This window comes from Puntigrus tetrazona, chromosome 3, assembly GCF_018831695.1.
Source record: "Puntigrus tetrazona isolate hp1 chromosome 3, ASM1883169v1, whole genome shotgun sequence".
In the NCBI taxonomy this organism is placed as follows: Eukaryota; Metazoa; Chordata; class Actinopteri; order Cypriniformes; family Cyprinidae; genus Puntigrus; species Puntigrus tetrazona.
In genome coordinates, this window is record NC_056701.1 from 5922847 (window position 1) to 5945354 (window position 22508).

At 36.0% G+C, this 22508-nt stretch overlaps 4 protein-coding genes across 5 annotated transcripts; 2 read left to right on the plus strand and 2 right to left on the minus strand.

The window, feature by feature from the left end:
- Positions 1-2382: 2382 nt before the first annotated feature.
- amdhd2 (amidohydrolase domain containing 2) lies at positions 2383-10801 on the plus strand. 2 transcript variants are annotated; one of them, XM_043234827.1, is made up of 12 exons: positions 2383-2509; positions 3266-3384; positions 3623-3759; positions 3879-4018; positions 5033-5087; positions 5817-6029; positions 6377-6465; positions 6678-6822; positions 6987-7094; positions 7705-7773; positions 7852-7953; positions 10048-10801. In XM_043234827.1, exons 2-12 carry the CDS (start codon positions 3302-3304, stop codon positions 10119-10121), a joined length of 1215 nt encoding a protein of 404 aa, XP_043090762.1. In that variant the 5' UTR covers positions 2383-2509; positions 3266-3301; the 3' UTR covers positions 10122-10801. The 2 variants fall into 2 exon arrangements, with proteins under 2 accessions (XP_043090762.1, XP_043090763.1); XM_043234828.1 differs by having other exon boundaries at positions 2407-2494.
- Positions 10802-10957: 156 nt separating this feature from the next.
- jmjd8 (jumonji domain containing 8) lies at positions 10958-13728 on the minus strand. The gene is made up of 9 exons (XM_043234845.1): positions 13533-13728; positions 13356-13445; positions 12849-12897; positions 12653-12749; positions 12495-12563; positions 12201-12320; positions 11588-11655; positions 11356-11490; positions 10958-11276 (listed from the first exon to the last, which is right to left on the minus strand). The coding sequence occupies exons 1-9, from the start codon at positions 13628-13630 to the stop codon at positions 11196-11198; spliced, it is 807 nt and encodes a 268-aa protein (XP_043090780.1). The 5' UTR covers positions 13631-13728; the 3' UTR covers positions 10958-11195.
- An 857-nt stretch (positions 13729-14585) lies between these two features.
- Positions 14586-19740, plus strand: slc25a19 (solute carrier family 25 member 19). The gene is given in 8 exon segments (XM_043234842.1): positions 14586-14725; positions 15379-15536; positions 15964-16119; positions 16848-17018; positions 17116-17237; positions 17239-17288; positions 18141-18271; positions 18751-19740. Coding segments are annotated over 7 exon segments (939 nt in total). The 5' UTR covers positions 14586-14725; positions 15379-15404; the 3' UTR covers positions 18928-19740.
- An 853-nt stretch (positions 19741-20593) lies between these two features.
- On the minus strand, positions 20594-21794 carry LOC122341454 (myeloid-associated differentiation marker-like). Its single transcript, XM_043234843.1, has one exon. The coding sequence runs from the start codon at positions 21467-21469 to the stop codon at positions 20609-20611; it is 861 nt and encodes a 286-aa protein (XP_043090778.1). The 5' UTR covers positions 21470-21794; the 3' UTR covers positions 20594-20608.
- Between the last annotated feature and the right edge of the window lie 714 nt (positions 21795-22508).

A 22508-nucleotide genomic window follows, 5' to 3' on the forward strand; every position in this document is an offset into this window, starting at 1 on the left:
TTATTTTCTTTAATTGTAATATGAGTAATAGTTTTTAGGACGCTATTTGAACTTTAGAAAAGTTAATTAATACATTTATAATGCAATCATTTTGGTTTATTATTGTTATTATCGATGCTGTTGTAATTGATACGATTTATTATTATTTAATTTTGTTCGATAATTTTATTCCCCAAAGAACCTTTCAGCGAGCCGTTTTTATCAGTGTAAAGAATATTTAAAAAAAAAAAAAAAAATACATGCATAAATTTCCACTGTAAAATAAAGCATTTTCTGCAATGAAAAAAATCAAGGGATGCTGAAGGTTTGCAAAAATGCAAATATAAAATGTAAAACTAAATATTTTGATGGTGTTTTTAATGTTCTGTTAACAATGGTCTTTTACATCTTGCCATAAAGTACCTTAAGTGTAATTTTCCCTTAAGATCGCCCCTTAGGTTTCCCTTACAGCGTAAAAAATATCCCTTAAATAACTCTTAAGGGTTTCTTTCGGTGAAACGTCATAAACCCTTTGAATTCTTGCCTTAAAGCCCCTTAATCTTTCTAAATATAATATAAGGTATGAAAAATGTCACTTTAAGTGTTGCACAGCGAGCAGATTAAATCCAAAGGTCTTCTACAAGACATTTTAATTTATATTCACATGAATCAAATTACACGTGTGTGATGCGAGAACACATTTATATTCTATAATGTTTTATTTCTGCATTTTCCTGCATAATACATACGGCATGAAAGCACACGCATAAACCATATACTGTTGCAATCGTCTGTTTATTGAGTTTGCATTTCAGCTTTTTGCTGCTGCTGTGTTTCATCATAAGATGCTTCAGAGTCCAGATTGGGTATGAATGGATACAAATAAAATCTCTTTGCATTTAAATATAGATTTATTCACATAAGCCTCTGAAAATGAGAACGTAAATATAACGTACATGCAATGTAAATATTTTCTAATTAAATAGTGTATATGTGTGTCTTTATATATACATAATAAATACACTCACACACACACTGTTTATATATATGTATATATATATCATTTTTACATCATTATATTTTAACCCTTGATTATCTGTTTCACTGTTTCACTCTTAGTTTTTAGTTTTAACCCTCGGTTAATTTCAGCACTTTGGTTATTAAGAGTATCACAATGCTTAAAAATGTAGTTGCGTTTACCAATAATGCATACCAATGCACTTGTTAGCAAAATGTATTTCATTTGAACGAACTTCAACCACGGCAGCGTAACCTCAGAGGCTCTGCCGTGTTGTTTTAGTAATGAAGAGAGTTTGTTTGCTCTGTTTTTCTTAATGTGTGATGTTGTGAATGTGAGAGGCCCGCTGTCTGACACAGGTTAGAGGTTGGCGGGAAATGACGGCGCTTGTTTGGCCTGCAGGGCTGTTCCTAGCAGTAATGACGTGGATGCGAGGGGTTTGCGTCTGACGGTGAAGCCAGCAGCTCACGTCCGTCCTTTGACGTTAATGTGCACCGAGAACAATGTGTAGCCTCGCCGCACATGCACAGAGCGTCTGAGATAAAGTAACCTGTGCTTGACATTATTAGTGTCAGTGGCTTACCGACACACACGAGTGAACGAACGGCACTCTTGTCATTTTGGATCAGGTTTCCACACTACATTTGGCTTGTATTTTACGTATACTGTGTGTTTGTGTGAGTGTGTGCGTATTTATATATATAGGAAACATTATATATGATTATATATATATATATATAATGAAATAAAATTATGTATGAAACTAATATATCAAATATATTATATATATTTAAAACAAAAAACAAAAACAAAAAAATATATATATATACTGAAATAAAATTATGTTTGAAACTAATATATATAAACTTATATATGACACTGTAATGCAATAGATTTTTTTGGCTTTAATGATTTTATACAACTACAAATACAGCCAGGGGTACATTAGCATAGACAATAACACATGAATAATAATAATAATAATAATAATAATATCAAATATATTATTTAAAACAAAAAACAAACAAAAATATATACATACTGAAATAAAATTATGTATGAAACTAATATATATAAACTTATATATGACACTATAATGCAATAGATTTTTTTGGTTTTAATGGTTTCATACAACTACAAATACAGCCAGGGGTATATTAGCATAGACAATAACACATGAATAATAATAATAATAATAATAATAATAATAATAATAATAATAATAATAATAATAATAATAATAATCAAAGGATATTATTTAAAACAAAATGTTTACAAATAATAAAATTTATTTTAAAACATTTATTTTAGCTTTTCTTTTAAAAATAAATTTATTTATATATGAATATTGATTCTTATTATTATTCTCGTCTTTCTGCTTTAAGCACGATCAGAGCGCGTGTTTTGGCCACGCCTCCCCATCAGCTGACAGCGCGCGTGACTCAGTGCCGTGCTGACTTCCTAGAGAACACCAGCGAGCGGAGCATCAGAGTAAAAGTATGTGAATTAACGGTAAGGGCGTTTATTAAACTACAGCCGGTGATCGTGCCCCTATCATGATCCGGTATCTGTGAGACGAGTCAACGAAGAGTTTGATCAGGACTTCCGGTGTTTTTGTTTACCTTCTGCTTTAACAGTAAAAGCACCTCTTGTTGTTTTAAAAACGGTGCCATTATGTGCTGAATAAAAAAGACCGGTAATGATAATGCTGCAGATGTTGACAGATCTGGTTTGTTCGTTTGCACGGCAGTTTTTTTTTTGTTTGGAAAGTATGCTTGACAGTACAAAGTTAAATACTGTGCCATAAAAAGCGATAAAATGTGTTCAAAAGGGCAATGATTGTTTGGCCATTGTATTTTATGGATATCAAGTCAGTTTATAAGCAGTTTTAATAAAACATATATATATATATATAAAATATATAAATGCAAATTGCTGAAGTCATAATTATATATGTGCTAAAGAATGGACCTTCAAAATGTGTGCATCATGCAAGTTTTTATTATTATTAATATTATTTTATGGAAGTACTTTCTGTTTTGCATGCGTTCTGTTTGGGTTTGGAATGTCCAGTTAATAAATTAAATCAAAATGTTCCTTCGAAGACCGTGCATTACATTATTTAAGTTGTCACAATGCATAACAGTCACTAAATTAGTTTTATTATGGAAGTGTTTTTTCTATTTTCATGTGGTTTGTGTGTGTTCGATCACACCAAACCAAGACGATCCACTAGGAAGACTTGTTAGTTCTGCTTTCTCTTTACAGAGTGCTTTTAGGTGTCGGGGTGGGATTTCGGGAGAGATGCCATCCAATAAGAGTGTCTCGGATGCCCCGATCACACAGTTTGTGAACTGCAGGATACTGAAAGATCACAAGCTGCAATGGTAACATATAATAACACACCTCTGATTTCTTTACAGTTACGATTATAGTAATATATCGATTTCTTAACATAAGAAGAAGAAGACACATATTAGACTAGCTTTTACATTGTTTGATGAAGTAAATATTAAATGTTAATGACTACTTTTTCCATGCGAAAAGATGGTTTGAAATATTAAGAGCTTTAATTGACTTCAATCATTTCAACATTCGTTCTGAAGGAAATCTTTGTGATTGTAGGGAAGACCTGTGGGTTCGCGAGGGCAAGATTTTGAACCCGGAGAAGCTGTTCTTCGATGAGGAGGGTTTTGCGGATCACAGAGTTGACTGCAAGAAAAAAATAATTGCGCCTGGCTTCATAGACGTACAGCTAAACGGTAAACAAGGCCGGCATAAAACTAATGTAGAAGTGCACAGCGAGTTGACATTGTTACAAGCCTCTGTGTTCTTACTGATATCTTGTAATGCTAAGCTCCTGCCCTCTTCTCGTTTATAGGGGGATATGGCATTGACTTCTCCCAGGCCAGCAGTGACATCAGAGGAGGCGTGGCTCTGGTGGCCAAAAAGATTCTAGAACACGGTGTCACTTCCTTCTGCCCGACCCTCGTCACGTCTCCCCCAGACATATACCATAAGGTACAATGCATATATAACCACTAACCACTCTGCATTGTCTCTTGGATGCACACATAAATACATCTCTGCAATGTTTCCTTGAGATTTTATAGTATTTGAGACCGCATCCAGGATTATAATGGCGATAATTATGCTTTTGTGCTCGTAAGCTTATCAAGACTGCAGTTATTTGATGAAAAATACAGTAAAAGTAGTTGTATTATGACTGTGTTATTTATTCAGAAGTACAGTAAAAAATAGTTGTATTATGATTCCGTTATTTGATCAGAAGTACAGTAAAAATAGTTGTATTATGATTCCGTTATTTGATCAGAAGTACAGTAAAAATAGTTGTATTATGACTGCGTTATTTGATCAGATGTACAGTAAAAATAGTAATAGTGTAGCCACGGCAGCGTTATTTGATCAGAAGTACAGTAAAAATAGTAATATTATGATAAAGGTTGCATTTATTTGTATTAAAAGTACATAAGATATAGTAATATGATGACCAAGCTGCATTTCTTTGATCAGAAATACAGTAAAAATAATTATATTTTTGGTCAGAGCGGCATTTATTTGATCGATAGTACAGTACAGTAAAATTTTTTATATTGTAATATATTTTTTATTGTAATATTTATTTAATTTGTTAAACAAAATACAGTAACAATAGTAGCATTTTTGCTCAAAGCTGTATTTATTTGATTGAATATACAGTAAAACAGTAATATTGTGGCCGAGGCTGCATTTTTGATCAGAAATACAATGAAAATAATTATTTTGTGCTCAAGGCATTTATTTAATCAAAAATACAATAAAAACAGCTTTTTCAAAGTACTGTTTCTATTCCAGTGTGATGTTAAAGCTGAATTTTTAGCATTACTTCAGTCTTCAGTGTCACATGATCCTTCAGGCATCAGTCGAATACGCTGATCTTCTGCTGTTGCTCAGTGCTTAATATTATCAGTGTTGCAAAAAGTTGTATTGCTTGATCTTTCAACGCCAGTAATGTTGCTGTGTTTCTCGTCACAGGTCATTCCTGAGCTCAAAGTTCAGGATGGAGGACCTGAAGGGGCAGGTGTTTTAGGTAAGATGCACACAGACATAGTGTGCACTGTGCACACCAAATAAATAGACTTTAATTTATTTATTCAAATGTATGTTGACGGGGATTATTAAACTAAGATTATAAATAAAATTAACCTTAACTGAATTAAAGTACCATATCAAAACATTTCTTATTTTTATTTAGTTTAAATTGATTTACCAAAATAGTAAATTAAAATAAGATAGATATATAAAAATCTAATAAAATGACTAGAACTAGATATACAGAAAATATAAAAATTAGTCCTGTCAAATGATTAATCTAAACATTTTTGATTACATATTATATGTGTGTTTGTGTGTAATGTGGATATTTATTATGTATATATAAATACGCACAAGTACTATACATATTTAGAAAAAATATTTGCATGTATATATTTATAAAATGTTATATGTAAATATATTTCATTTATAAATGTAGCATATGTGTCTTAAACATATAACTGCATGTGTGTTGTATTTACAAATACCTAATAAATATACACAGTATATACACATATACTATGCAAACAAAAACCTTTATTTTGGATGCGATTAATCGTTTGACAGCACTAAAAATGTACATTTATGAAAAACTCAATTTGGACCTCAATTATAATTCTCAGCTGAAGACATGATGACATGTCTTTAGCTGTGTTGATATGTTATTTCACGTATTTAATGAGATTTTCTGCTAAATAAATTTTTTTATGATTTACCGTTTCAGGTATTCATCTGGAGGGGCCATTCATCAGTGAAGAGAAGAGAGGCGCTCACCCTCCGAAGTTCCTCCGCACCTTTAAAGCAGGCGGCGTGGCCGACCTGATGGAGACTTATGGGCTCCTGGAAAATGTCGCCATGGTAACCCTCGCTCCAGAACTAGCCAATAGCGCGGCAGCAATCCGTGAACTGTCAGGAAGAGGCATAGCGGTGTCACTCGGTGCGTACTTAAAGTATTATTTCAATCCCACTTTTTTGTTAGGTGGCCTTAATTACTATGTACTTACATTTAAATTGATCATTTCGTCCAATGCACTTACTGTGTCCATACATGTTTTACATTGTACTTAAAATACCTATATGCAATTACATCATACCACCAAACCTCTCCCTAACTTTACCAGTATCCCTCCTCAATAGCAGCAACACAAAATGAACACAATTAATACATTGTGCGCATGTTTGGATGCAAATACATAGCAGTTAAGGTCAACTAATATGAAGTGGTCATTGTTTCTTATTATTTTCTCAACTGGCCGAGCATTTCTGAAGTGTTTCTCTGTCCAGGTCACTCTATGGCTGATCTCTCTCAGGCAGAAGAGGCTGTGCAGAATGGAGCCACGTTCATTACACACTTATTTAACGCCATGTTGCCTGTTAGTATCACACACACACATTAACGGGAAGGCATGCACACACCGATGCACGTTCAGTAATTAATTGCATTAGATCACATTTTTGTGAATGTACCTGCCTGTTTAAAATAACATCATATTCCTAGTACGCTGAAATACACATGAAAATGAATCAGTTTGAAAACACGAATATGCATAACGTGAACGATGCACGCTATTTTGTTTTGCTGTAGTTTCACCATCGGGACCCAGGCATTGTGGGATTGCTCACGAGCGATCGTGTTCCAGCAGGTCGGACGGTTTACTACGGGATGATCGCAGACGGGATACACACACACCCTGCAGCGCTGCGCATCGCACACAGAGCTCATCCCGCAGGTCTTCACACACACACACACACACACACACACAAATACTACAAACCTGTTTGTAATACTGGCTAAATATGATAATATAAAATATATGAAAGAAAAGCATGTCAGGTTTTCACTGTATTAAAGTGAGTGTAAGAGTAGTGTGTGTGTGTGTGTGTGTGTGTGCAGGGTTGGTGTTGGTCACTGATGCTGTGACGGCGATGGGTCTTCCTCCTGGTCGACACACACTCGGACAGCAGCAGATAGACATCCAGGGGCTTCATGCTTACGTCGCAGGTCAGCCCTCAGTGTGCTGGAAATGAACCCAGATGCATCTTATATTTGGTGACAAAGAAGTGTCGAGTTGGACGGTTTCTTTTCTTCTTTTTAGATAAATTCTATTTAGAAAGTGAAAGGCATTTCAAACCATACATATATTATATTATTTAAACGACTGAATAACAAGTTAAAACAGATATAAGTTTGGGGTATATTCATAAAGAATTATTTTAAAATGTAATTTATTCCTGTGATGCAGGATTATGGCAGTCTTCAGTGTCAAAAGATCATTTGCTGCTTAAAATTAAAAAAATGTTTTCAGGAGATAAATTTTGTCTCATTATAAATGTCTTTATCATCCGTTTTGTTCAATTGAATGCGTCCTTTCTCAGTTTAAAGTATTAATTTATTTAAAAAAAAAAAAAACTTGCTGACCCCAAACTTTAAATGTTAGTGTATTGTATGATTTTATCATGCATTTCTATTGTGTTATTTTGCTGTCAAATGCTTTGTGTGGTATTATTATTTATTTAAATAATGACTTTGAGTGTTTTGTTTCCGTAGATTTCAACTGCTATAATACAAGTAAAGATTTCCTCTTTTTAAATTCATTCATTCTTGATTTCAGGCACTACAACTTTAAGTGGCAGCATCGCAACCATGGACATGTGTGTGAGACACTTTAGAGAGGCGTCAGGTCAGTGTAGGAATCCCGAGGAACTGGCTATTGTCTGTTATAGAGGTTTTATACTGATGTGTGTGTGTGTGTGTGTAGGCTGCACAGTAGAAGCTGCATTAGAAGCTGCATCGCTGCATCCTGCTCAGCTGCTGGGCATCAGTCACAGGAAGGGAACGCTGGAGTACGGCACAGATGCAGGTATCGGCGTGTCTTTTGAGGCTCATTTGATTTATTTTAAAATGTACCTACTTGTGTGCTAAAAATCTGCTCGCCTTCAGGCCATCCAAGATGTACAGGTGCATCTCAATAATTCAACTCAAACTCGTGTATTAAATAAATTCAGTGCACACAGACTGAAGTAGTTTAAGTCTTTGGTTTTTTTAATTGTGATGATTTTGGCTCACATTTGGGAAAAAACCCACTAATTCACCATTCAATCTCAACAAATTATGCTTCCAAAAAATGTTTTTAGTAAATTGTTGGCCTTCTGGAAAGTATGTTCATTTACTGTACATGTACCCGATACATGTTAGGAGCTCGTTTTGCTTTAATTACTTGCATGGAGGTGATCAGTTTGTGGCACCGTGCCAGTGCAGTGTGGGCAGGTGCCAAATCCTGCTGAAAAAGGAAATCAGCATCTTTAAAAATCTGGTCAGTGCTCCAAAGTTTCTTGATAAATGGTTGCAGTGATGTTTGTTTTCAAAAATCACATTGGACCAACACCAGCAGACATCGCATCTCAGACTGTGGATTAATGCTGGACTTCAAGCAACTTGGGCTATGAGCTTCTCCACTTTTCCTCCAGACTGAAATTTCCAAATGAAATACAGAACTTTTCTTGACAGTCGTCATAAGGGTGCTATTCTTTTTCTTATTCATAAGGGTTGTGCATCTTTTTCTTCCACACTCCTTCCTTCCACTCAACTTTCTGTTAACATGTTTGGATATAGCACTCTGAACAGTCAGCTTCTTTGGCAATGACTTTTTGTGGCTCACCCTCCTTGTGAAGGGTGTCAATGATTGCCTTCTGGACAACTCTCAGACCAGCAGTCCTCCCCATGATTGTGTAGCATAGTGAACCAAACTTAAGAGACCATTTTGAAGGCTCAGGAAACCTTTGCAGGTGTTTTGAGTTGATTAGCTGATTGGCATGTCACCATATTCTAATATACTTATTAGGCCAAAATCATCACAATTAAAAGAACCAAAGACTTAAACTACTTCAAATATGTCGCACAGCCCTAACTGAAATGAATAAACTTTTCCACAACATTTTAATTTATTGAGATGCGCCTGTAGTAGAGCTTTTTTCTCTGTCAGAACAGATTTGGACAAATAGGTAGGTACCTACCTTATTGATCCCAAAGGAAATTTCAGTATCCAGCAGCTTACACCATACAGGTAACTCTTACACAAAAATACTATCTAAAGTGAAATATAAAACTAAGACTAAGTAGTTACAGATGCCACATGGATAATAGGATACAAGATAATAAAAAAAACAGGAGGTAAATAAATATATACCTATATAAGAATACTGGTTTACAATGATAAATTATCCTCCTGAATTAATTACATCTATAGAATGATATCTATCATAGCAGTAGTAGTGTGGTAGTTAGTGGAGGTAGCAGGTTAAGTAGATGACAAAGCAATGCTATTTCTGTTTTTGGAAAAATGCAATAGCAGCCTGCATGCATAATTACATTAGTTGCTCACCAATAAATCCTCTGCAGTGAATGGGTGCCGTCAGAATGAGAGTCCAAACATGCCCTAATTACTGTGTGTAGATTACTTGTGGGTTATTGTGATTATTTGTGGATTATTTGATCAGCTGTTTGGACTCTCATTCTGACGGCACCCATTCACTGCAGAAGGTTCACTGGGCAGCGATGCTAAGTTTTTCCCCAAAAAACCCATTTACATCTTGGATGATGTGAGGCTGAGTAAATATTCATTTTTTGGTGAATTACTGGCGCACAATATTCAAAATATCCTATGCACATTTAATGTTTTGATTGCATATCACAGCATTGCCACTCTTGTTTTTTTTATTTCCTTGCCATCACTTTTTTTTGAGAAGAATATACTACATATATGAAGATCTAACTGCACATTTATAGCAGTTAAATACATATATATTTAAAATAACTATTTTGTATTTTGGTGTATTTTAAAATCAATTTACATGTTTTAAAAGGTAAACGTTTTTTTTCTCTTATTTATTATTAGCGCTTAAGGTATTATTGTGTTTTTGATATGAAATGCATAGTTATACGTGTTGTTTTGTAGATTTTGTAGTACTTGATGACACACTGACCATCAGGGAAACCTACATTGCTGGACAGCAGGTCTGGAGGAAGTGACATCATCTGGAGGACAGTCTTCTGCTGGGATCATTAGAGTTTTTTGATTAGAATTTCTCTTTTTTCGTATCACTAAAAAGATGCGTTACTGCAAAAACATGTTATTCTCATTAAATCGAATTCTATTGATTAATTTCTGAATATCTCTTTATGCTCATGTACTGTAATGCATCTTGAGGCATTTAAAAAGAGCCAGAATGATTTTTTTATCACATACTGCATGAATGGATTTCTAACGCAGATCGAACTTGTTCATATGTGAAAGACAAGAAAATCTTAAGGGTTCAGTTATTTCAGTAATAACCTACATAATTCAGTGTTCCCAATCTGATGTGAAAGTGGAGAGTTTAACTAACTGATTTCAATAATGTTTCTATTCTATTCTTTTTATTTGTTAGCCTTAAGGTTTTATCCTCTTTTAGTCTAACTTTCTTTTATTGATAAAAATGTATTTTTGTGAGTCTGAATGAGAAAGATGCTTATATAGTGGACGTATTAAAGATATCCAGCTTACTTGAATTGATTATCTATTTAGTTCATTGCAACATAAAAAAAACCCCGATATAAATCACAAACAAAGCATTATTCAAATCATGTTTCGGCAATACAACTTCATTAAAAAACTACCTCAATCTCACAATAAATGCAGCTTCTATTAAAAAAAACATTGTTCAAGTTAATGGATGAATGGCTTGACTTTCTCTTTTGACCCTGGAAAACAAAACCAGTCTTAAGTGTAACTTTTTCAAATTAAGAATTATATATTATATAAATAAGTTACTATAGGACAATATTTGTCCGAGATACAACTATTTGAAAATCTGAAAATATAATATTAAAAAAATCACTAAGAAGTCTATAGCAGTGCATATTACTGAGCAAAAATTTAAATATCATGGAACACGATGTTTAACATCACAATAATTTTGACCCATACAATGTATTTTTTGGCCATTGCTTCAAATATACCCGTGCTACTTATGTCTGGTTTTCTGCTCCAGGGTCACATTTGGTCCTCTGAACATTGAATCCTTGCTCGCAATCGCACTCGGTGTGTGTCCACCACGTCAGTCTTCACCCCAGAAAAGTCGAAATGAAGACGCTGGCGTCCAGATTTAGAGTGGCATGCCACCAACGATCTGGAAAATACAGCACCTGCGCGAAGACGTGCTGTTTTATCTCTGAAATACAGGACTTGGACTATTTTTACGTGTGTAAATGGGTTAAACCTCACCTCTCCGGGGCGTATGGTGCACTCCAGGGGCCTCTGGTGGAGCTCCAGGTTTGGGTAGGACAGAGAGACCCAGGAGAGAGTGGTGTGGTTGGGATGGAACTCGGGCGCCTCATCAGGGGGGTAAAGAAACCATCGCTGGGAAACACGAGCACATCAGTATGCAGACACGAAAAATTACACCTGTACTGAAGCTGTAAATAACACATTTGTGTGAGTTTGGCGATGCACAGACCTTTCTGCCATAAACAACTTCAGAGTAGCCGGGACCGTGCCAGTGAAACGGGACGCCAGTACCTGGTCCTGCAAGAGAGAGATTCTGGTTTTAAAGGAATAGTTTGCCCGGAGACGACAACTTGCCAACAATGTACTCATCCGCAGGCCATCCAGGAAGTAGATTAGCTTGATCCTTCATCGGAAGAGAAGCCTCGTATCACTTGCTTACCAATGGATCCTGTGCAGTGAATGGGTGCCGTCAGAATGAGAGTCTAAACTGTTTATAAAAACATCCATTAAGTAACGTCTTGTGAAATTAAAAGTTGCGTGTTTATAAGAAGTCACTGCGGAGAGCCTTTAACTGATGGCCTGGAGTGGTGTGGATGACTTTATTGTGTTTTTAAATCAGCTGTTCTGACGGCACCCATTCACTGCAGAGGATCCACTGGTTACTGATGTGATGCTGAATTCTTCCACATCTCTTCCGATGAAGAAACAAACATTACAACTATTAGATGGCTTAACGATGAATACATTTTTAGGCGAACTATTCCTTTAATGGGTGAAAATGCGTGTATGTGCGCTCCAAAAAAACGAATTAGCTGGATCAGAGAGTACGTATTTGTACATACCGGCAATCCCAAAGCTATAGGCAGGATGCATGAGTGGAAGAGAAAAAGGTGGCGCTTTATACTCCTCAAACAGAGAATGCCACTCCGTGAAGTTATTGTCCCCAAAGAAGTACAGAGTATCTGAAATAAAAAAGCGCACACATTGTGAAACGATCAAAAAGCTTGTAGGAGGAGTAGATTTGGGGTCTGTGTGTGTGTGTGTGTGTGTGTGTGTATGTATGTGCGTGTGTGTGCATGTGTGTGCGTGTGTGTGCATGTGTGTGTGTGAGTGTGTGCAACAGAGAGAGAGCTAACCACTGCCCAGTGTGTCTTTAGGCTGAGGGGTCAACAGGAACTTCACAAACTCTTCAAACAGCACATCCACTGTTAAAGAACAGAGCAGATGTAAATAGAGAAATACGAACACTTACATTAACGTCGAAAGGTCTGGGGTCAGTATGATTTCAGTCTACCTTTCCTGTATGAGTGTGTATTGGCTGTGCTGAGACGGACCGTGTTCCCTCCGTACTCTCGCAGCAGATTGGACTTGGAACACAGGAAACGGAACTTCTGAAACAACCAATCACAACACAGCACTGTTAGAAACAGAACCAGCAAGAGCTTGCAGCGATAAACACCCGATATATACGGTATAACCACAACTCTTACCGCGTTATCTGTAAGTCCTCGGAGTATAACTGGTTTTGCATAAGCATACCTGTGGAATAGTAATAATAATAATAAAAAACATTAGGATTACATAAATACTTATGTTATATAATGGCATTTATATTCTTGCTGTTATTAAAAGTACACCCACATTTAAAAAAATGCTCTAGTAAAGTATTTAATATGTGGTGGCAATTCTATAGTTGCTGTGATAATATAACAAGTACAGTAATAGAAAAATTATACTACAGTATATAATAGACTACAGTTTATATGCTGTAGCATTCATTAACAAAGTTATCAATTCTATAATAAATACTGTATAATACACTTTGCTATAGTATGAGTCAAAAACATTATTTACTATAATTACATTTTCTTATGGGCTTTTTAAAAAATACTTGCTTTGAGGTTAAAAAAAAAGCAAACTAAAATGCACTGAAATTTTTTTTTTTTTTTTTTTTTGCATGACGGAAATGTCTTAATATTATCAACTAATGTTCTTACTCTTTAATGAATTGTGTGTGTGTTATGGAGTTCACGTCTCTTATCTCAATGCTGCACTCGCCTTCATCCTCTATACTTGAACCCAGTGCCCTAAAAAACACAACATAATTAACAGTGATCAACAGAAGGTTGTGTCCGTGTTTCAAAAGAAAGTGAGTCGCTTGGTATTTCTCTCACCATCCTCCATCATCTCCGCTGAGCGCAGCTGTACAGTGAAATGAAGCCGGTAAGTGCGCTAAGAGGAGCATTAGCAGAGCCCTCACAAGCTGATCCATGTTTCTTCAACACCTGTCATTAAAACTCACACTCATCACGGTTTCACCGCGTTTCACCACCAACAGCTTTCAAAATCCCACGACCCTCACTTCCTGCTTTCCGCGAGTCACTGGCCAATCAGCGGAGGCCACACTAGGAAGTGGGTGGGACCTCACTACTCGTACCTCAGACTTATTTTATTCAATAATTGTTAACTATTCTATGCATGCGTTTTGCATTATGTTATCAGTAAAAAAAAACTTTGTATTAATCTTGTAATCATCCAAGACTAATTGATGTGACTGTCATGAAAGATTGTATATATACATGGACATGGACATGAAAGTTATGTTATTACGCTTTTATTCATTTTTTTCTTTCCCAGAATAGAATTAGAATAGAGGGTCAACTAAAGATGGAATAGATGTGTTTTTAGCCAATTAATGAACATGGCTAATGACTCTATACTGTCTATTTACAATGCATTTTATTTATTTATTGTTTATTTTTTTATTATTTAATTTGCACCTGAGCTTTATGAGCATATATATATATATATATATATATATATATATATATATATATATATATATATATATATATATATATATATATATATATATGTATGTATGTATGTATATAAATTTTAAGATGAACTACCCACTTAACATTTTAAAAATCGAACAATTCTACAGATAATTAATTAAATGACTGTAATAATATGTATGCTTGTAACTACTTTTTACACCTAATTGTAATTGAATTGTATTGTGGGTTTTATTTTAATAAATTATGTTAAAACGTTTTAAACGTTTATTAAATTAAATGGCAGTGCATTTAAACCGAAACAAAAAGTAGTAAATATGAGTTTAAAATAGACTATATCACGGTAGGAACCAATGTGCTCGGAGTGGAATCAGACACGGTCAGTAAACACGGTCGAACCGTTCTGTCATTGGTCTCCAGTCATTGGTCTCCAGTCATTGGTGTCCAGCAGAGAAGAGCATGAGGAGGTGTCCTCTAACATCACACCGCTGCTATGCACTCATAAGAGAACAGCACAAATACATATTCTACAGAGGAGCCCGGTGCACACTAAAGTGCACTCCCTAAAGGTATGTTAGCGTTTTCGCGCGTCTGTGTAACGTTAAAGCAGAGCAGCCCTGGGTGTGTCTCAAACCATAAGGAGCTGCCTACTGAGCAAGACAACATTGTGGGCATCATCGGCAGGCGAAAGTTTCTAAAGCTGCCCAGCTAAACACTCTCTAGACAGGCCGTTTTGAAATGTAGCTTTTCACTGCTGTTGAGTACATTTAACATGTTCCGAAAATACTCAATATAACCGTAGCACTTTATTTTAAAGGCGTGTTTGTTGTTACATGTACTTACTATTACAATAATAAAAGTGTGAATAATTATATAAAAGTAAGCCAAACCCTAATCCTAACCACATCGATAGTACATGCATTAAATAAATATTACTCAGTACTTAAACGTATAATTACACTGTAATAAGGAAACCTTAAAATTAAGTGTATCCAAAATAATCTTATATTTAGTTTGTATATTTTCATGTCTTTTTAAATTATTTAGTTCATTTATCTGTAGCTTTCATCCATGCACAACATAGATTTATTTTTTCGTTTTATAATATATATATATATATATATATATATATATATATATATATTTATTTATTTTATTTATTTGTTTGTTTGTTTGTTTGTTGTTTTGTTTTTTATTTAATTCCCCTGAATTGTCTTCCCAGAAACTGTGTTTGTGATCTGAGCAGGGATGGTGGGCTATGATCCAGACTCCCCCGGTGCGTCTCTCTCCCCCGAGGAAGCTGCTCTGGCCGGGTCGGCGGCGGGAATGGTCACCCGAGCCCTCATCAGCCCTCTAGACGTCATCAAAATCAGATTTCAGGTAAAAGGGCTGTGGAGTTTCTGCACAGAATAATGAAGTGAAAACATAAATATTAGCACGTTCAACCTAAGCTGTTTTCGTCTGTAGCCAACACAGCCCTCTCCAGTACATCTGATTCACATAATCATCATCGTGCCTAAAACATGAGTCACGTTTTCCTGTGGAACTTTAGCACCACTCCCAAGCCCACGGCTGCTCTGAGCACGCTCCGTTCAAAGAGGCCTGTTCTTCTGCTTTACACTGGTTATGAATGCGCACAGTAGATGCAGTCGAACGGCTGATTTGTGCCCGATATGGTTTGGTTTGAAGTTTCTCTTCCATAGCAAACGAGGGGCAGGCCTCAAGGTGGCAGTGTGTTGCACTTTTAGGCGATTTCAGATCCTCGTGATGCTCATGTTCAGACCGCTCTTCATTGTGTCTGCTGCAGTTGCAGATCGAGCAGGTGTCCTGGAGGAGGCGTCAGGGGAAGTACTGGGGCTTATGGCAGGCCACACGCTGTATTATGACTGAAGAAGGACTTCCTGCATTCTGGAAAGGTCACATTCCTGCCCAGCTGCTGTCTGTGTGTTATGGAGCAGTTCAGGTATTTGAAGATTGAAGATAAAAAAAAAAAAAAATATATATATATATAAATATATTATTATTATTATATATTTATATATATTATTTATATTATATATATATATATATATATATATATATATATATATATATATATATTCTGTTTTATTAAGCCACATAAAAAAAAAATCTGTTTTTAAACGGATAATGTGTAGACGCATTAATTATGACAAAATACGAATGCAATTGCAAATCTTGCACTACTGTTTGCATTTTCCCTTTTGAGAGCGCGAAATGACTGCCACATTTCAAATGCGAAAGCAAAGTCCATTTGCAACTGCATTTTTCATGTCTTACGAGCTGAGTCCGACTTATTTAAATAGCAATATTAATTGCCCCATCTGCATTTTCTTTTTCTCTGCTTCTCGAATGTAGCCTTCCGAAACTTAAATGCAATCGCAATTTGTTTTGCGTGTGAACTTGCGATGCCTACATCGATGCTGTCAATCAAAGCGAGGGGGCGGGGCAGTGCCAGGGGGTGTGTTTGTATTGTGAGGTGATGTCACTCGCTTTGATTAATACAGATAATCGATAAATACTCCCTAAAAACAGCTGCTAATCTGTTCGTGAACGAATAGGCAACTTTCTTGGCACAACACATATATTTTTTTAAATACCACATACAGCAATTATATCCTGCTTACAGTACACACAGTAGGTCAATATTCACATATGCAAATCTTGTCCTAGTTTGCGAGTTTCGAAGCCTTGACAGAGCTGGTCCATAAGAAGATGAGCTATAACAGCCAGACCCCAGGAGTGCACTTCATCTGCGGCGGGTTGGCCGCCTGCTCCGCCACCGTCGCCTGCCAGCCGCTGGATACGCTCCGTACGCGCTTCGCTGCTCAGGGCGAACCCAAGGTCAGGGGTCACACCTCAGAAGCACGATGTGAACTGTTACTGCTGCTGTGCTGTGTCTGAATGCGTCTGAAAGCCTCACGTTTTCTCATACGTACAGGTGTATCGTAACCTCAGACATGCCGTGGCCACAATGTTTCACGCAGAGGGGCCCTTCACCTTCTACAGGGGCCTCACACCCACCCTAGTGGCCGTGTTTCCGTACGCAGGCCTGCAGTTTTTTTTATAATGTTCTGAAAAAACTTCTTGAGCCCCAAGACGCCAAATCTAAAGGTCAGAGCATGCTTTAAAAAAAAAAAAAAGTATGAAATTTTTTTTTTTTTTTTTTTTTTATGAAATTTTTTGTATTATGATGTTTATTAAAATGTTAAGTTATTCATGAAGTTTAAATTTTTATTTTAGCTAAAAAGGTTTGGTGATTTCAATATGTATTTTTTTGTGCTGTCAAATTATTAATTGTGTTTAATTGTATTCAAAATACAAAAGTTTCTATTTACATAATATATGTTTTATATTTATTTACATTTTATATCTATTTTTAAAATATCATATAATATTATATATAAATATATAAAAAAATAAATAAATAAATATATATATATATATATATATATATATATATATATATATATATATATATATATATATATATATATATGCATGTGTGTATTAGCAATGTTACACTGAGTGACATTTTAGTGGGTAAATTTAGAAAATAAGGGGAAATGAGTGATATTTATCTTTGGCTAAAAAAACAAAAAACTAAATTGCAATTAATAATTTGACAGCACAAATGTTTTACATTAGAATTAAAATTAAAAAATTTTATTTTTTATTTAGCTTTCATTTTTAGTTTTAGTATTAGCATTTAGTAGCTTCCTTAACCTTTTTCGAGTACTTAATATTTCATTTAGCTGTCTGGGAACATGTCCAATATATTTTTAAATGTACGTTTTTCTATCTATACCGTATCATCTCAGCGCAAGCCTATTCTAATAGTTTTAGTTTACAACATCAACGCCGTTCTTAAAGCACAAATCTATGAATGAACACTGAGTGTAAAGCTCATGCGAGGTGCTTTCTGTCCCGGCGTTGACGTTGCTGTGGTGTCTCGTGTGTTTTCAGGAGGTTTACACAGTCTGATCAGCGGTAGCTGTGCTGGGGTCATCAGTAAAACCATCACGTACCCCTTCGATCTGATCAAAAAGAGACTTCAAGTGGGTGGGTTTGAAGAAGCCAGGATGAAGTTTGGACAGGTGGGTGGGATTCAGTGTCCCTATAATAACCTTATAACCATTTCTGCTTGCTACATTAACTTCACTATTATACTTGTTAATGTCTGATCCTTAAGCCTTCCACTTGTGATTCATGACTAAACTGTATGCTTTTCTGAGCTAAATACACTTATGTTGAAAATCTTGGGACATTTATAGTGTTACAGAAGCTACGAAGCAGCACAGCTGTTTTCAACATTGCAAAAAAAAAAACTGAACAACAAATCAGTATATTAGAGTCATTTCTGAAGGACCATGTGACACTGAAGACTAGTGATAATGAAAATCCAGCTTCGCACCGGAGGAATAAATACTGTTGTAATAATATTTAGCAATATTAAGAGTTTTTACTGTGTTTTTGGTGAACATAATAAGTGACTTCTTTCTAAAACGCTTTCGAACGGTGGTGAATGTTCATCTGTTTTACAAACGAATGCTCATTTCTTGTATTTTCTATGCAGGTGCGGACGTATCGCGGCTTTGCCGACTGTGTGTCGAGGATCGGCAGAGAGGAAGGCCTCCGGGGTTTCTTTAAGGGTCTCTCTCCCAGTCTCTTGAAGGCCGCTCTGTCCACGGGCTTCACCTTCTTCTGGTACGAGTTCTTCATCAACGCCATCGTCAGCCTCAAGAGCAGCTAGTGAGCAGTGACTCCACAGACGTCCTTCAGAGACATTTTAGATCCGCGTGTGTTTTATGGTGTTGATGTATTAGGGCGTGAAGCGAAGAGGGACCATTAGCTGCTCTCAAAAGAACAGGCACTGAGTCGGGAGTTTTTTAATCACACAGGAAAAACATTTTGCGCTCCACTAAAGCCTTGAACTGAACAATCAGCTGAAACCCGTTCCTGTTTACATGAAACGGCGAACCCTACCTCGACCGGAGACTGGAAAACCATTGTTACACATGTTAAGATTTTAAGATTTTGATTTGCACTGCGCGTTAATATCTGTTTTATTGTTTGTATGCATGGCACTGGAAATCAGAGCGTTTTAACACATGTTTGGTGCAGTTTTACATTTCAACAACATTTAAAATACATGCTCAATACGATGCACGAAATATTCAGTCATCCGTTTTTAACATCGTAATATCAGGATTTATTTTGTGTGTGCGTGCGCTTTACGTCATTGTTAAGGATTTTAAATGGTGGACGGTTGAATATTTTATAGACAAAATTGAAAAAAAATGTTATGTTCCATATTAATGGATGGATGAAGGTTGTTTGGAACAGTTTGAACCTCCATGTTTCCTGTTACTTTTATTTTGCCGATATTTATGTCTTTTTTTTTTATGTGCTTCCTCACTGACACGAGTAAAAACAAACTATCTTCCTGTTTTCTCATGTACAAAAACGCATAGCTTCAATATTACAAAAATGTACGGTAAGTAAATGGGCGACATGTAAGATTAAGAAACAAACTATTTTTCTAATAAAAAATATTTTATTTAGATTTTCTCTGTTGTCCTGTTCTGCTTTTATGTTTGGAGAATGAATTATTACTACAACAACAAAAACTTTCTCAACTATTCTTTAATAACATTTAAAAAAAAAAAAAATGTCAATGTTAATGGACAAGGCTAATGTTAATAAAATTAACATGAAGTTATTAATATTAACAAAAAAACAGAATCAATGTCATTTTTTTCCCTTTTTTAGATTAAAATCAACTGGGTAAACAAACCATTTCTTCATTTTTTTTTTTTGTGGCAATGATTATGCTGGTTTTAGATTAAACGGCTACGAAATCACATAAACTTCTAATTCTTTGAATGTTTCTCACATCATACAACCTTCCAGATTTCCGTGAGAGTGTACGACAAACCAAAAATAAGACTGGCAACATGGTAACAAAAATAAAAATCACTGTACAAAGTCAAGTGTGTTACTGAGGAGTGACATAAATACAGGGTTTCAAAATGAACCCATGAAACATGATCTACTATGAATAAATATTAACCGTGTGCGACTTCCGGGGAATTAGTAACTCATCTGTACTCAACCCTGACTCAATCATAATATGGGCGTGGCCACATTTACCTTTGTATTGCGAAATTTGCCGGGTGAATGCTATTTGGTTTTTCGCGTGAGGTGAAATGCTTTCCCGTGCAAGTTCAGATATGTTTCAGATTTTCGCTTTGAAACTGCTTAGTTTGGAAATAGCCTCTCAGTATGCGATGCTTTATTCATATGCCTGATATATTTGCCAAAAAACGGACCTTTCTTGACAAATAAGTTTCGCTCGTATGTCTGCTCCGTATACAATAACATCCTTACGTTACATACATAATTTTTTCATGTTAGACCAAAGATGGCATGGGTTACTCCTGCCCGTGTCGGCTAAAGAATACTATTTTAACAGAGTACGCCATATCTCCGATATATACCAAAAAGTTAATGACAGTCATGAAGGTCACCACCACCAGGTCATCCCAAGAACAGCGTTTACAGTCTGACGGACGTGGGTTATTGTCAAAAGCATAGAGCGGCCAGATGACAACAGCGGTTGCGTACATAGCCACGGCCAGGACGTTGAAGCTAATGACCACTTTGTCGAACGAAAATGGAAAGACGGAAGATAGCTTGGCGATGGTGAGGAAAATGATCAGCAGTGAACAAATGAAGCATAAGGAGTAGACGGCCACGCACCACTCCGTTCCCGGAGACATCCTGTATTCTGTGGGACTCAACGACGTGAATATGATGCAGGCGACGAATGTCTCCAGGATCTTGAGGAGACCAGGAATGGTGGTGAGAAAGCCGCTGGTTTCACCAGGTCTTTTGTGGACCAACCAGACCTCGGCGGCGTACAGCCCAAAACACAACCAGGTCACGGCGGACGCCCCGATCTCCCTGGAGCAGGAGGAGCAGGCAAAGAACGTGGGGTAGATGATCGCAATGGTGACCATCATGAGCGTGGCCAACATAGCAAAAGCCATGGTGAAGTCTTCCCATGAAACGGGCACTTTGGTGTTCAGGTGGGTAAACTCCAAAATGATGACCAGGAGGGTCGTGAAACAGCAGATGCACCAGCAGAACATGCACCAAGCCCAATGGGACTTGGCTTCGGTCGGGATTCCCGCTGACGCCGCCAATGCAAAGCAGATGCACGTCAGAACCACCTCCACCAGCCGAACAATGCCAATAGGCAGAATCAGCGATCTGAAATCCACGCGCAACATGACGAAAACGGTGTCGGGGATCCCAAGGCCTTTGTTTTTGCAGATTTCCAATGCGTGGGGTTGCTCAAAACTGCGTTAGATTCTTTCAAGCGCCACTGTGCAGTTTCACTGTGCCATAAACGTCAACAAATCCATATCAAACTCAGTCTGTCCTCACGTCGCCCTGCGGATTCTGTATTGCACAGGCAACCTTGAAAAATCAATAGCCAAAAGTTCCTCTTTGTGGTAAAACTTCTCTTCTTTCTCCGATGGCAGCAAACATGTTTGATCGTGTTGACAATAAACCATCAGTCGAGCCGTTTCGAGCTTATCGCGTTTATGACCCTGCTCCGGCTTCTCATTGGCTGCCGGTCTGCTGTTGTCCTATGAGCTGATTTCAAACCCTGAACTCTGGTCTACCTTTTGGTTTAATCACAGGAACGTTTAGTTTGGATTATTCTTTTACTTGTCCTGATAAGAGCATATAGGCAAAGAATGTTTTACAGATAAAGCAAACAATGTGAAAGCAACAGTGCTTTCTTTGTCTACGGGTGTTAAAGCTATTTACTTTTCTCTTTATTTTTCTTTTTATTGTCAAATAGTTTTATTTGCTACCGGATCCCATTAGAGTAATAATAACTAGCTGCTTTGGTAAAAAAAAAAAAATGTGACAAATTTATGAGATATAAAGTCATAGTTGTGATATAAAACCTAAATATTTATGCTATAAAACAATGCTATATGACAATTGTGACAGTCAATTTTTAATAATAAAAAGTGATGACATAAAAAGTTGAATTATGACATGAAAAGTCAAAATCATAAGATATATCATAATAAAAAAAAAAATAAAATAAGATAAGATAGAAATCATAAGATAAGATAGAAATCATAAGATAGAAAAGTAATTAAATAATTATATATATATATATATATATATATATATATATATATATATATATATATATATATATATATATATATATATATATATATATATTTGGTCAAATTTGACTTTTTATTTTATTTTATTTTATTTACTGTTTTTTTTTTAGATACT

What these genes read in the sequence shown, in the direction of transcription:
- amdhd2 (XM_043234827.1), top strand. Translation starts at nt 3,302, where the DNA reads ATGCCATCCAATAAGAGTGTCTCGGATGCCCCGATCACACAGTTTGTG. An exon ending in CCCCAGACATATACCATAAG is followed by an intron (nt 4,019 to 5,032) that starts GTACAATGCATA and finishes TTCTCGTCACAG; the next exon opens with GTCATTCCTGAGCTCAAAGT. An exon ending in AGGCATAGCGGTGTCACTCG is followed by an intron (nt 6,030 to 6,376) that starts GTGCGTACTTAA and finishes TTCTCTGTCCAG; the next exon opens with GTCACTCTATGGCTGATCTC.
- jmjd8 (XM_043234845.1), bottom strand. Translation starts at nt 13,630, where the DNA reads ATGGATCAGCTTGTGAGGGCTCTGCTAATGCTCCTCTTAGCGCACTTA. An exon ending in TACACACTCATACAGGAAAG is followed by an intron (nt 12,564 to 12,652) that starts GTAGACTGAAAT and finishes GTTCTTTAACAG; the next exon opens with TGGATGTGCTGTTTGAAGAG. An exon ending in GCACCATACGCCCCGGAGAG is followed by an intron (nt 11,277 to 11,355) that starts GTGAGGTTTAAC and finishes GTCTTCGCGCAG; the next exon opens with GTGCTGTATTTTCCAGATCG.
- LOC122341454 (XM_043234843.1), bottom strand. Translation starts at nt 21,469, where the DNA reads ATGTTGCGCGTGGATTTCAGATCGCTGATTCTGCCTATTGGCATTGTT.